Source organism: Topomyia yanbarensis, chromosome 2, assembly GCF_030247195.1.
Source record: "Topomyia yanbarensis strain Yona2022 chromosome 2, ASM3024719v1, whole genome shotgun sequence".
Taxonomy (NCBI): Eukaryota; Metazoa; Arthropoda; class Insecta; order Diptera; family Culicidae; genus Topomyia; species Topomyia yanbarensis.
Genome location: NC_080671.1, coordinates 304,681,957 through 304,697,776, shown reverse-complemented (window position 1 = coordinate 304,697,776; position 15,820 = coordinate 304,681,957). Strand labels below are relative to the sequence as shown.

The 15,820-nt window shown below is 39.1% G+C and overlaps 1 protein-coding gene across 7 annotated transcripts in view; it reads left to right on the top strand.

Annotated features, from left to right (window-relative positions):
* Window positions 1-11,391, top strand: part of LOC131683451 (monocarboxylate transporter 3-like) — an 82,082-nt gene extending 70,691 nt beyond the window's left edge. For 6 of the 7 annotated variants that reach the window (XM_058965451.1, XM_058965453.1, XM_058965452.1 and 3 more), the window contains 8 exons: window positions 1,298-1,843; window positions 1,908-2,332; window positions 2,400-2,602; window positions 5,050-5,278; window positions 5,343-5,521; window positions 5,591-5,813; window positions 5,877-6,108; window positions 9,653-11,391. In XM_058965451.1, the coding sequence (XP_058821434.1) occupies window positions 1,298-1,843; window positions 1,908-2,332; window positions 2,400-2,602; window positions 5,050-5,278; window positions 5,343-5,521; window positions 5,591-5,813; window positions 5,877-6,108; window positions 9,653-9,914 (2,299 nt within the window). In that variant the 3' untranslated portion in view covers window positions 9,915-11,391. The remainder of the gene's footprint in view (window positions 1-1,297; window positions 1,844-1,907; window positions 2,333-2,399; window positions 2,603-5,049; window positions 5,279-5,342; window positions 5,522-5,590; window positions 5,814-5,876; window positions 6,109-9,652) is intronic. The other variant, XM_058965458.1, reaches the window with a different exon arrangement.
* The last annotated feature ends 4,429 nt before the right edge of the window (window positions 11,392-15,820 follow it).

Genomic DNA, 15,820 nt, shown 5'->3' with positions numbered 1-15,820 from the left:
CTTGCTCATATGACCCTACTCCACGCTTTTCTAAACTTTCTTACTTCAAATCCTTGCTCTTCCTAGAGTATTCTAGCTCTTAATATTGAAAAATATTTCTCACCTTATGTGCATTTTTATGCGATTATTCAAAATTATGCGGTTTTTTTTAATGCGGATTTTCAAAGTTATGCGGTTTTTTATGCGGATTTTCAAAGATATGCGGTTTTTAATGCGTTTTTTATGCTGTACGTATCCCCCGCATAAAAAAAAACTTCAGTGTACAGTCCGATATCATGTCTAAAACTAACTTTCTAGTTTTATTTCACCATAGTTCTATCTTTCCGTTTTTAATCAATATTCAAGAAAGAAATATTCAAGAAATATAAATAGTTTAGTATATATATTTAGACGCGTTTCTCATCAACGGTTTGGTTACCATGGTTTTGGTTGAACACATTGAAGTGCTTAATATTATCTTCTTTGTGAACATAGACAACTGTGATTAGATGATATAATTCGAAGTCACCGGTGAATAATAGTTTCAGACACTTAACTGAACAGTTTAAATTTCCGATGACTGACCCAGCATAGCTTTCCGGGGATATATTCCAGCACTACAGTACCATAGCAAAACTCAGCACACAGTTATCTTATGTTATACTTCAAACGGTAAAGAAATCAATACCTCCGGATGAGACAATAACAAATACTCACTCAACAAAGATTGCATCTAGTACCTCCAAACCAAAAACTAGCACCATCAACAAAGAAGCAAAAGCCGAAAAAGTTCGATACACAATAACGACCCGCAAGGCGAAAAAAGAAGAAAAGGTAGACTAACCTTTAAATTGCAACGGACAATGTAGACACACGACTCAGTCAAGTTACTACATTGAGTTGTGTTAAACGACCTATAAGACAAAAAAAAACACTCGCGCGCAAAATGTAGATTTTGAAGGTTATTAGAAATTATTAAGAGAATTCAGAATCTCCAAAGGATAAACATCAGAAGCGTTCAAATCGACTCTTAAAACCTACAGAATGCTCTTCGCACGATCGACCCGGTAAAATAAATAAATTTCATTAAAAATACCAATAAATCGTGTCGAAACATTAAGTATTGAACTGTCGTTTCGGCACACATTGGCTAGACCGTGTTGAGTGACAGTGGCTGAATATTAAAAACGCAGTTTTATACTGAAAATCAATCAGCGTAATGACATTGGCGAAAACTTTACTTCAGGTGTAGAACCGTTATTGAACCTTTTGTATATCTTTTCACTAACAAATTCCTTTTTTAACCATATCGTTTCAGATACGGCTGGGTGATTGTGTTTGCGTCGTTTATGTGTAACATGATAGTGGACGGTATCGCGTATACCTTCGGTGTGTTTTTGAATGACTTCGCGAAGTACTTTGGCGAAGGTAAGGGTACGGTTGCGTGGGTGGGTAGTTTACTTAGCGGGATGTACTTAAGCGCTGGTCCAGTGGTTTCGGCACTGGCGAACAAATATGGCTGCCGAGCAGTCTGTATAGCTGGTAGTATAATCTCCTGCGTGGCATTTGCTCTCAGTACCTTAAGCACGAATGTGACGATGATGATGCTGACATACGGTGTCATGGGTGGCATCGGGTTCGGCTTTATCTATCTGCCAGCGGTTGTCGCCGTTGGATATTATTTTGAAACCAAACGTTCCTTGGCGACCGGAATCGCTGTATGTGGCTCTGGCTTCGGTACATTTGCCTTTGCACCGCTGGCTAACATGCTGCTGGAAAATTTCGACTGGAAGAATTCCACTCTAATATTAGCTGGTCTAATATTGAACTGTGCAGTGTTCGGTGCTATGATGCGGCCACTAACGTAAGACTTGAAATTATGGTTTGTAAGCTTGTAAAAAAACTCAAAAATGTATTTTACTTTACAGGTACCCGAAAGAAGACAAAGTAAAACCGCTGATGCAACGAATGTACGAGGAGAAGCGCATGCAGATGGAACGCGGTTCGATTGGTGGTTCCTATTTCATGGTGCAATTACCTGACGGTACAATGGAAAAAAGACTGAAAGCTCCTCTGAATGCCGACCCCGGCGTACACTCTAGTTTAGCTCTAGATCAGTTAGCCGCACAACAGAGTGGGATGCACGCAGTTGCTACGCTGCCCACGATAGCCGAATCAAAGGTCCACGAGCAAACCGATTCCAGCAATTCTTCGTCCGAATCCAGCCAAATAGAAATAAAGAAACCCCTGCAACGGAAACGTACTACTAATTCAGAGTCCGATGCCAACGAATATGGCGCGAATAATTTGCCACGGAATGCCTCTCAACCAGCGTTCTCTAGTCATCAGTCAGGTAGGATCACAGAGTTAAATTCGTTATCAAAGGGTGAAGGGGTTCAACATTTTCTTCTTACCAACAGGTATCCCAAAGAATGGATCCGTTCCAACGTTCGACCGTGTTCGTAAGCATTCGACAGGTGAAAGATTTAAACCATCCTTGGCTGCTATTAAAGCAAGCTCTAGAGGTGATGTTGGTAGTAACGGAGATGTACGTAAATCTATGCATTTAAAACTGTCACGCGGGTCTGTCACCAACAGCAAAAATAATAACGCTGAAGATTTAGTTAGTAGCAGCCAATTTTTTATCATTTATACAAATTTGAATATGTTAAATACTGTAACCATTGGTTTATATACTAATTTAGAATGTGTTGGAAATGTATTCCTAGTAATTTGGGTTTACTGTCAAACGTGGTAGATTCTCTTTCAATCTCTACTATCATTTCTACTACATATTACAGTATTGGACTATTTCGTGCTACGGTTCTTAATTTCAATCTTTTCTTAAGTTAGAATTGGACATCTACCGTTACGCTGCCTTCTAGCTGTATTGGCCTTGCTTGCCGTCGCTTCAATTAACACCCGATAGATATATCCACTTGTTCGAACCACAGCACTAGGTCCCTAATCGGACTGTAATTATTATTATCATCATCTAGTGGTTGATAATATGACGGTGAATTGATTCGAATTAGCATATGCAAGTGAGCGGGGGTGTAGCTAATTAGTTATACAGTGCTGCTTGCCAATGTTAAATCTTACCCGTACACAGTTCGGTCCGTGGTTTTCCTGTGTCAACTTTCTCTTTAGTTTTAGATTAACAATTGCTAGGGCTTTTGAGCGAATAGTAGATACGGCGACTTAATAGGTGTTCAGCGCTGTTATTTAATGATTTTGTTTCGCTTGCACTGTGCTCATCTGTAATTTTTGCCGTACTTTCACGGTAATTATTTTAAACATATTGTGTGCCATTTCATCAGTGATTGTCGAACTATTCAATGCAATTAAGGTGCGAACTATGCAAACAACCAAGCGTTTCCGTCATTTTCATGGTTGCCTGATGATGTTGAAGATCGAAGTATCACAAGATTTATTGATCTTGTGCAAAGTCCTTACATAGGAAGGTCCTAGCATGGCCCAAAAAGAAAACTGCTCTGTGCTCTTAAGTGTGACAATTTCTACGGCGAATGGTAGCGTCTACGTCATCAATGCCATGTTTTATATGCTATCTCTGTTCACTATAACTAACAGTTTTGACGCATGCTAAGACCTCCCTCTGACTTTGATCTTGGGGCACCAAAAGCTCAAAGAGCGTATAATTCTTCTTTTCATCAATCCATGACGGATACAAATTCAAGTCTATTTTTTTATCATATTCTCGCCGGCAATAGAACAAATGAGTACAGTGCAGGCAATAAGGGTGTTTTTATACTTTTTCATGAAAATCATGTCTATATCGTTTCAAACAACCGTTCCATTTTCTTCTACATTTTTTTTCAAAATATTGTTATAACATCATGTTAACATAAACTTTAGTAGCTGCCATTTCTATAAAATCCGAAAGGTAATCGGAATATTGATAAAAGAGGGCTAAGCAATAACAATTAAATATTTCTTTTACTTATCAATCTTAATATGTATACATTTTACTTAACGGTATATTGCATACTAAATCAAACAGGCGCCATCGCAAAAAATGCTCCAAATACTTCGATTACTTGTTCGCTGATAACTATAGTAGACTTAATAGGTTTCATGAACTAGCGGATGTGAATAGAGTTACTTCGTCAAAAGAAAATTTTGGTGCAAGTGATTTTTTTCGTTTTGATTTGATGCTGCGCGTTACAATCAGCTCAAATATAGTTACCTAAAACTAACCATAATTTAGTAATTACAATGCAGTAATAACTTTTACAGACATGCAATTTGTAAATGCATCCGTATGGTTAGAGAAGATATAGCTAAGGCATCCGCCAAAATATAACATTGGTGATGTCATGTATATTTCACTACGTTCGAGTTCACATCTGCAGTTTCATGGAATTTATAGGCTTAGTATAATAATAGCAGCTCGTGATTAGTTTCATTCCTTCCTTATGCATGGCATGCGTATCTCTTCTATCAACCTGTGATAAAAAAAAGCTTGAGGAAACAGTCGAACTTTTGAACAAGGTATGCTGACATTTCGATTGGTTTGCTAAACTATGAGTCTACCGGTCTATTGATTGAGAGCCTCTGCACACTTCACAAATTTTTTTTAACAAAATATACTACACTTTTCTGTACTATTTCGATATAATACATTGTTCAATAACTGATAACAAGCAGTGTCATATTTCAATGATCCAAAGTAAAAGTCTCTATTTAAGTTAAATAATATTATATATAAGTGCAATTAAAACAATGTATTACTTCTATCTTTTTTATGACAAATCATTATTTTTTCAATCGTTCGAACACCAACCGACATTCGGTTAACTGTAAAGACAGCATTTGTGTGTTTTCGATTAGTTCAAAAGCATAAATAATCTTACCATCGATTGAGTAAGAATTGTTTTATTCAACGTTCCCACAAACTGTACTGTTCAGGATCCAATAATGCATGTTGCTTGTAATGCACTTTTTCATAGCATCTGTAGGCATACTATCGCATCGGCGCGCACATACTACACATTCGTCTAATAATTTCTTTGCTTTGCACCCATATCCTTTGTCCAAATTTATTTTTAGGATGAAACAAGTATGTTCGCTTCCAAAGCTTCGTTGAAAGTCGATCGACCCGGAATGGTTCGTCCTTTGTCCCGTAAGGATATTTTCTACTCAGGATCCGTCACCAATCTGAAGGAGTTTCAGTCACAGAAATCGCTCACCAACTACCGTAACTCAGTAGTCTCGTTGACTAAATTCGAACGTGAACATAGGAGCGACGTTAAGATGGATGTTGAGAAAGGAAGTGAACGTAAGTGATGAAATGGCATATGTCTAGGTTTGAAATGAATAAAATGAAATGTTTAACCCCGCAGAATATGACCTGTGTCCATGCTTGGTGCTTCCAGAGTCATTCAAAAATGCCCTTGGAGCCATGATGGACATGAGTCTGCTCAAAGATCCAGTATTTATGATGATTGGAATTTCCAACGTGTTCGGTATGGCTGGACTGTATGTGCCATTTGTATACTTAGTGGATGCAGCCGTTGAGAACGTAAGATAATGTGGAATTTCAAGAGATAATAATCATTTAAATTTACAAAATGTGTGGTTATATTTTCAGGGAATTGAACAAAACTCAGCCTCCTTCCTCATTTCTATAATTGGTATCACAAATACCGTTGGCAGGATAGTGTGCGGATACATAGCTGATTTCCCGAATGTAGATGCTCTGTTTCTAAATAACATTTGCCTTGTAATCTCAACGTTTGCCGTCGCACTGACACCGTTCTGTCAAAGTTATGCTTCGTACGTAGCAATGGCGATTGGTTTCGGCATAGCAGTTGGTGAGTCGATCAATTTGGAGTTGGGGACCAGGTCATTTAAAAAAACCAATATTAACTCCACAGCTGGATACATCTCGCTGACGTCAATTATTTTGGTGGATCTTCTGGGATTGGATAAACTTACAAATGCATTTGGTTTGCTGATTTTGTTCAGAGGTGCAGCGACAATCGTTGGATCACCGTTGGCCGGTGCACTGTATGATGCGACGCAGGAATACTCGCTTCCATTCTACGTTGCCGGTGGACTTTTTGGTCTCTCAGCGATCTTTAGCTTTGCTGCGCCCGCCATGAAAAAGTAAGTAAAATGGATGAAATTACACGGATTTCGACTATCAAATTTTGATGTGTACAGACGCACCTGCCTGGAGGCCTTGTGGCATCCGGCCAAGAGCTGATTTACTGGGTTCCTGCTCCCATGTCGTAAGAAGCGACTGAAAATAGAAGTCCCTAAGTCAAGGCTTAGTTTCGTGGCGAGAGCTTAATGACTGGAGGGTCTAAAATATGCCAGTCGTAGACGGAGCATTTTGGGTTTTGTCTTCACTGTGTTATGCGATTCTCTGACAAAGCAGACCATTATATTTTCGCGAATTCTGAAAATCAAATTAGAAATCATTTCCCATTTAAACCTGATATGACTCCCTAAATGCGTTTACATCCCAACTTGCTTGTTGTTCTCTAGTTATTGTGCAATATATTTTAGGAATGAATTTTCTAATCAACAACGCTTAGAATAGCACAAATAAATTTTCACCATAACGTACTTCCGTAAACAACGTAATAATACCTTCATTGCTTACAACAAAACAGGCATGACTAATCCTCTTGAAATGCCTCGTGCATATACTCTTGCAAATGAGTCTATATATTTCTCTTGATGTCACCCTAAATGTGGTAACATATCGTAATAAAAATTCTACAAACTGGAAATCTTGACGACTAAATTTCATGGATATTTTCCAACAATTAGTCGACTAGATGACTTGGATGATGAGTGGATACGACAAATTCGTTAATAGTAGCATACGACGGAGAATCTTGTACGTTCAGATAATGTTGTTGTTGTTTATTGGAGCTGTTTACATTCCTCCAGAAAAACGACTTGATTGTTCTATTACGCAGTTCCACCTAGACTCCATAGAGCGCGCTTCTTCTCAGGCAGATACAAACGATGTTATGATAGTCCTTGGCGATTTCAACCAACCAGGACTCATGTGGGTGTCATCTGGACGTGGGTACGCTTACCCTAACCCGTTATCCTCGACAACAACTCCTGCCAGCCGCTTACTTCTGGACGGCTTTTCACGGACTAAGTCAAGTAAGCACGGTTTCCAACCATCAATCTCGTTTTCTTGACCTTGTCTTCGTCAATGAGAATGCTTTGCCTGAGTGTTCAGTGAGTAAAGCTTCCAGTGCGATCGTTCCTTTGGATAACTATGATCCCGCTTTAGAAATATCCATTTCCACCATTAGTTCACCACTATATGAAGAAGCTTTAGCTGTGAATCGTCGTAATTTTCGCAAAACTGATCTAGTAGCTCTACGCCGCTCGCTGTTGCTGATTGACTGGAGTGTACTACTTGATCAAGTGGATGTAGATGTTGCAGTTGATCTTTATAATCGGTTACTCCTTGACTGTGTTGAAAAATCTGTTCCAAATTATCAACCTCCTAGGAAGCCTCCCTGGTCGAACGCAATGGTCGACGATGCCCTATTCTCAAGCGCTTTTTCGTAATAGCCAGTAATGAGTACCGCTGTTATAATAAACTGCTGTACAAAGGATATGTGAACCGCATCCAACAAAACTTACGACGAAATCCGAAGGGCTTCTGGACTTTTGTTAATACGAAGAGGAAGGAAACGGGTCTTCCGTCTAGGATGGTTTACAATGGCGAAGTAGCGACTACGACGGCGACAAAGTGTTCTCTATTTGCCAGTTACTTCTCGAGTGTCTTCACTACTGATGCGCCAACTGCCATCGAGCTCGAAAACGCGTCCCGTGATGTTCCCGTTGGTGCGGTGGATATGGATGTATTCACCATTTCAGAACAGTCGGTTCTCTCTGCAATACAAAAAACGAAATCGTCGTATGCTCCAGGACTAAGTGCAATGCCTTCAGCTGTTCTGAAAAAATGTTCGGATATTTTAGCGATTCCACTGACGCACCTTTTCAATGTGTCATTTTAGCAGCAAAAATTCCCCGATGATTGGAAGTGTTCGGTCATGTTTCCGGTACACAAGAAAGGTGACAAAGGCAACATCGAGAACTACCGGGGAATCACTTCGCTGAGAGTCGAGTCAAAAATTTTCGAATCACTTGTCAACGAGGTGCTGTTCTCTGCTAGTAAACATTACATAAGCACTTGTCAGCACGGATTCTTTCCTGGTCGATCGGTGGAGACGAACCTGGTCTCCTTCACATCCTTTTGTACGGAACAAATGTCCAAACAACTGCAGGTGGACACGATCTACACAGATCTTAAGGCTGCTTTCGACACTGTTAACCATGAGATACTGCTAACGAAGCTTGATAAACTTGGATGCACTGCCCGATTCTGCCGTTGGCTTCGATCATATCTTGTTCACCGTAAAGTCGTTGTTCAAATTGGTGACAATGAATCTGAGTCCTTTTCCAACCATTCTGGAGTTCCTCAAGGTAGCACACTTGGTCCGCTACTGTTTTCACTGTTCGTGAATGATGTGGCTTTCGTCTTAATGCGTAGAGGGAAACTGTTCTTCGCCGATGACTTGAAAATATTTCTAATTATAAGGAAAGAAGCCGATTGCCGTGAGCTACAGTATCTCGTTGATACCTTTTATAGTTGGTGTAAAAGAAACATGATGGTTCTTAGTGTTGTTAAATGCGTTGTTATCAGCTTCCATCGAACGAGGAACATGTTTAATTTCAACTACAACATCGCTGGAACTCAGCTGCAACTCGTTGATCATGTTAAAGATTTGGGCGTCATCCTTGATGAAAGGCTAACGTACACCCATCACTTCTCAGCGATCATTGACAAAGCTAATCGTCTACTAGGTTTTATGTTCAAAATATCCAATGAATTCCGGGACCCTTTGTGCTTCAAAGCGTTGTATTTTCGCTGGTGCGCTCACAATTGGAATTCGCAAACGTCGTCTGGTGCCCCTACCATGCAACTTGGAGCCAAAGAATTGAAGCCGTCCAGCGCAGATTCATAAGATATGCGTTACGTCAATTGCATTGGAATGATCCGCTGAACTTGCCGCCATACGAAGACCGTTGTCAATTACTAGGACTGCACACTTTAGAAGATCGTAGACACGCGTCGCAAGCTACCTTCGTATCTAAGCTTCTTCTCGCCGAATATGATGTTCCCGGTCTCCTATCACAAATTAACCTCTACGCACCAACCCGTGTCCTTCGTCCTCGAACACTGCTGCAGACTAAAATGCGAAACACTAACTACGCTGCCAACAGCCCGATACTAGCAATGGTCCGTCGCTTCAACGATTTTACCGACAACTTCGACTTCGTCATTAGTTCTGCACAGTTTAGAAATCGTTTGTTATCACTTTAGGTTAATTATTTGTAATTTAGTTCATTAAGATTCATTGTCAGATGGACGTAAATTGTTAAATATAAATAAATATAAATAAATAATATGCATTTTTCAAAATACCTATTAATAGTTCTACTACACAACTTTTTTGTTTTGATTATAGCAGATTTAACCTTAGGGTCATTCGCTTCTTTTTCGGGCCAGGGGAATTTCGTTAGCAAAATATCTAACCCTATGTGCGGGGTTGGGAATCGAACCCAGCCATCTACAAACATCTAAATATATTCTTTAATCCCCGAACAGATACCGCAAGCAGGATGAAACACCCGTGCATGTCGAAGTGCTGACACCGATCGATGAGGAACCGTCGGAAGATCTCGCCGACGATGACCAGCCCATCACCATGGTACCAAAGATTGTCCAAACTGCACCAAGTCCATCAACGGAACAGCCAATCAATTCTAATTTCGCTCAGGCATCAGACGAACGGAAGTCGAAACCGGCAGTGAATGGGAACGCGAATGATACTAGCAAGGAAATCAGCCAGATCGAATCTGTTCTGTAATTGCATGCGGTGTTGTATTTCGGGAGTCCAATCATCTCAAACAAAACTCTAGATTTGTTTCGCGCGATCTTGTGCTTAGAATTGTACATTTAATATTTAGGTCGGACGTGTTTTAATTATATTATTTTTAATTGAAACAAAAAAGTGTCATACAATAAAAAAATTTCTGTGAGAATAACAACCCGAAGTATGCTAGGGCTTAGCAGATTGCATGTGAAATTAAGAGCGATGTGTGATTTTACTATGTATGTAAATTTTCTATGCGTTATGTACTTTTATAATTGTTTAGGTTTCACAAAAAGAAAGATGATTTATTACGGAAAATGCAAAGCTAGTTGGTACAATGTTATCCACATTTGAATTCATTCGATAGAACAAAATGTAGTTCGCTAGTAGACAAGATACTGCAAAGGTGTAACACGAGTATTAGTCGGTTTTAAGTGTATATAGAAAGTCAAAAGGTACAGCGAATTAATGGTACGCCATTCACACTACAGAGAGTTAGAACATAGTTTTACATTCAATAGTATGATCTGTACATGATCATCATAGAGCAGTTAACTTCAGAAAATGTAAACAAGCTTAGATTACCATTACAAATGCCAATGTTTTTGCTCTTAGCTTGACGCTCGTTTGTAAAAATGCACAAAACCATCTTCGAAATTAGATTCAGCGAGACGATTGCATTCTGCGTTCTGTTAATTTTGATCATTTCCAAGCTTTGCAATGCTTCCAGTATATTATGCGACCTCAGTCGGTAGTTTTTGAATCGATTATGATAAGAAAGCCAAAGTTTTTGTACGTGAAACGTCTCTGTAGTGCGATTGATACGCCGATGGTAGGATAAATAAAACAATAAAATTTCGATTGTTTTTAGGATGTATCCAGAAAGTGTCGTATGATCAGAAATGATATCGAGGTAGAGTTTAGGAATGTGTTGAGTCATTTGTTTAAAGGCTATTTTATCTTATTTCAGTAGGATATATAAATCAGTGTAAAATCGTTTTGATATTAAAATAGCTTATCGATCAACCAAATCAGTGTATCCTGGTAGTAGATGCTGCAACAAATTAAAACAAATAGCTAGTATTGCTAATAACGTAAAACGCCAACCACTGCTGGAATCATGTGTGCTCGTCGTGCGTGCAACTTTACACAAACGTACCCATTATTTGACGAATTCTGTTATTTTCAACACCATGATTATTAGTAAAGGTCATTTGAAACATATCAAGCAGCTTTTCATCTTTCCTATAGAATAACATACCAATGCTTTCATATTCAAAATTGACACTACAATGGTTTCTGGCGAACGTAGTATTCTACGATTTGAATACTTGCAACTGTTGCACGGCGAACGATGTGATTATCAGCTGTAGTTACTATTCCTTGAGCTAATGCCACAAACACCTGATGGAAACTGCTAGTAAAACAGAAAACAACAGTTTGTTGACAACGATAAAGAACAGGAACAAAAGACTAATCTATTTTCTGAAAGAATGCCAATTCCAATTCTGCTTCGTCTTCATATTTTGGATAGGCCAAAATCTTTTGTAGCTAACCAGAAACATAATGAAATAAGAATTCTTCTTTTAAATTTTGATTGAAAATTGCAAATGGCTGTGAAACATGTTTATAGCTAGCCGCAAAATTATTATGTATTATTTTATCCCTTAACCTTTATTTAGTTGGCCTATTGGTAATAAGCTGGACTATCTGATACAAGACATTGATATAAACACAGATTGCACGGTGCCTTAATACCGTGAGGTTGAGGTGGGGAACGTTTCAAGTAAAAAGTGAGCCTTTCAATTCAAATTTTCGATAAATGGTTGTGACTATCGCAATGTGTTTAATGTGAACTAACTTCACATTAAATATATTTGATCTGAAAAATAAAAATTATACTGCCTATTGCCACCCTTGGAAAAAATCATTGACGAACGACATGTCAATACTTCTGATACCGCGCACCTCAGAGCGATGATTCCGAATACCGCGCAAAATTATTCCTAATACCGTGTACCATAAAATGAACTAAGTACTGGTGCAAACAAAGGAATTTGAGTGGAAACTTACAGAAATTATTTTCGGCACTTAGATCTCTGCTGAGCCCTTTTGTCAACTTGGAATTTTCGCTTGATTTGTCGATCAGTTTCTTTCATTTCTTTTCCTTCAAATCAGTCATTTTAATATTCTCGATATTTTCCAGGTATTCATCGAAAGCAACACTAGTTGCGACTGAGGGTGGATGTTGCTGTAGGATTTAGCTTTCTGTAAAATTTTAGGAGGGCACAACACCTCACCCAATACGTTCCGATTTTCGGCTGGACGATGAGACAGATGTAATTGTGTCGTTTCGACAAGTGATTCTAGAAAAAATGGATCTTATTAGAATATAAAAAAGATGGGTGGGTAATGTCTGCGACATAACCGGAGAGATGTAGAATACATAAGGAACACGTTCTTTAAATATTTTGATACTCATTGGAATTTTCGGACAAAAGGTGATTTGAGTGAGGAATATTTCAAATTATTCTTTACAAAAATGATGGTGGTCCTGAAAAGGACCGGTTTTGTTGGCGTTGTTGGCCTTGGTGAGGGAGATGGCTAACGATGAAATTAATTGTTAGCATGAGGAAGTCGCGTAGTACTGGCCAATGGAAGAACAGATAATAATTGATTCCTGAAAATCAATTTTTCTTTATTCATGTAAATTATACATACTTACAAATCTAACAGAAGATTCCTGATCATATTTCTGAATCATTAGTGCGAACATTGTGTAATTTGGTTAAGTACAATGAAAGTTACAAACTTTCCAAACTCGACCTTCTGTTCCTTCAGAAATATTGAAATGGGGTGTCTATATTAAACCGTTAGTCGTGGTCACAATAAAAAAAGATGGGTGGGTAATGTCTGTCACATAACCGGAGCGTCGTGATTTCAATTCGAGACGTTAATTTAAATCTAATAATATTCAACAGAATCACGTTTGAATGGGAAATTTTCAAATAATTCTCTATGGTAATAATGGTGGTTCTGAAAAGAACCTTTGGTATCGGCGTTGGTGTTGATGGTGATGCGCTGGATCGTTGGATATTTTTGGCATGATAGTTACGTGCCTGGCGAACTGTTTTGTAGCCTCGAACAAAACGACAAGACTGGCTTCTTCGGGTACCATTACGGCTGAACTTTATAAGCTTAGCTCGACTTTGAAATCCTGCACAATCTCACGAATCAGACACTGGTAGGGCTATTTTGTTTGCTACTAGCACGGAGCTGCACAAAAATATCATTTAATGCAGTTAGTTCACGGGGGCTGCCAAAAAGCTTGAATAGAAGCATGCGACTTCAACGTTTCTCTTAAACACATGCAACAACACATTCGTTTTGGTAATACTGATAATAACAGTAGAAAGGAATGGAAAAGCAGTGCACGAAACGAGCGAGAGGATAATTTAAATTTTTGTTCCGTGTGCAAGCTACTTCTTTCCACCCAACGTATTATGTTGCTTGTTGAAAATTTGCTACGCACCTTAAAATGAAAGTTTCAGTTTAACTCTCACTAGAACACAATTGATTGGTCCTGAAAAGAACCGTTGCTTTTATTGTAATTTACGCCCACTCCCACAAACCGACCAAGTAGGCATCACTGGCTTCATTACGGCTGAGTTTTGTAAGCGTAGCTCGACTTTGAAGTAATACACAACCTTACGAACCAGACGCTGGAATGTTAGCCAGCGGATTAGTTGCTCCGTTGCCCTTTAGTTGGGGCGAAATACTAGCACGGCAACAGTTCCTGATCGGAAGTTGGTTGCGATGGGCCACCAGCAGCTGGGGCACTTTTGCGGACCGTCATCATCGCCAACTGCTTTCCTCCGGTGGACTGGCTGCTTGCTAGTGCTTGAACGAATACGAATGATGAGAAAAACCGACCGACCAATATTCATATATGAAAACACGAGAAAGCTCTACTATCGCTCGTTTTCGTGCCATTCCTGTGCCTTTCCTTTCCGTTCGGCTACCAATACTAGCATAACCAAAACGAATATTCTGTCTTTCCATCGCCTTCAATCTAGTGGCCAGTGCTAGCAAACTTGCATGTTCAGTTTTTCAATAACAACATTTTCAATATTTTCAAAGGATGTTGCAGATTTGAAAAGAAGGAAGGAGAAGATTTTCACTAATTTAAATTCTTTTGTCTTATTTGTTAGCGCTGATAAAGGCTATTTAGTTTGCTACTAGCAAGGAGCTGCACAAACAAATCGATTTCTGCAGTTAATCAACGGAGGCTGCCAAAAAGTTCGAATAAAAAGATGCAACTAGTGTACTTTGCACGTTCTATATTTTATCAATACTAGAGAGGATCAATAAAATAATTCAAATTGTAATAGCGACATGCAATTGTGGCAACACTGGCCAAGAGATGGTGGGGGAACACGCACATTCGTTTTAGTTATGATGATAGTAGCAGCAGAAAGGAAAGGAAAAGCAGTGCACGAAAACGAGCAAGAGAGGATAATTTAAATTCTCTTTCTTTCTTTCCACACATCGTATATTTTATATAGCTTTCTGAAAATTATTTGTTATACACCATAAAATGTAAATTTCAGTTTAACTCTTATTACAACACAATTAATTGGTCCTGTAAAGAACCGTTTATTGTTTTATTGCGGGAGCATAATTCAGACGCACTCCCCGCGGACACGGTGAGCCACAAAGCACTATTTTGCATCCTCGAACAAACCGACCAAGTAGGCATCGTTGGCTTCTCGGGGCATCATTACGACTGAGCTTTGTAAGCGTTGCTCGATTTTGCAGTCCTGCACAATCTCACGACCCAGACGCTGGAACGATAGCCTACTCTGTTGCCCTTTAGTAGGGGGAGAAATTCTTGCAGGGCGACAGTTCCTGATCGGGTTGCGATGAGTCACCAGTAGCTGGGGCACTTTTTCCGCCGTCGTCATCGCCAACTGCTTTCCTTCGGTGGACTGGCTGCTTGCTAGTGCTTGAACGAATACGAATGATGAGAAAAACCGACCGACAGATATTTATATAATCGCGCTAATATGCACTACTATCGCTTTCTCGCTCGTTCTCGTGCCGTGCATGAGCCTTTCCTTTCCGTCCGGCTTCTAATGGCCTAACCAAAGGAATATGCCGTCTTTCCCCCACCAACTGCTTTCGTCAAGCAACCCAATGCGAATAATCATAAAACAAACATGTAGTGGACCTATATATAAACTTTTCATTATTTTATTGTTCGGTTGGTCCACCATTTTGACGGCTCTGTGCGGGATGGGCTGAAAATTTTCACTTTTCCGAGTCGTTTTCGAAAGATTTTTCAAAAACACAATTTTTTGTTATTAGTGCATGTTATACATACTTCAAATTTTAATACAGCATAGAGGAACATATTTGCAACAAATTGGCCTAAAAATCAAATCATTCTGTTAAGTATGATAAAAGTTATTAACGTTCAAAATCTGACGCGTCGCCGCAGCCGATATTTTGAAACGGGACCCCTATATTGAAAGCTTAAATGTATTCTACATTAAAATGCACATTTAAAATTTATCACCTCGGTTTTCGTCGATGCCGCTGAATAATGGTTCTGCATCTAGAGAATCTTCTTTTGGATCTGTGCCTGTACTGGTACCCGAGGCTGGAAAATCGACATTTTTATGATCGTCAAAAGCTTACAAACTTTCATACACGAATTTCATGCACGCTCATTGAAAATAACTCAAAAGTGAGTGACCAGCCACTCAATTCCATAAAAAGTGCACATGGTCAAAAATTGAGTTTTCCTCACTTACTCAGTTTTGAGTTCGGGTACAAAATGTCAATTTTGAGTACTTTTTACGCTAAGACGAAATATGTAATTTAAACGCTCTGTATTT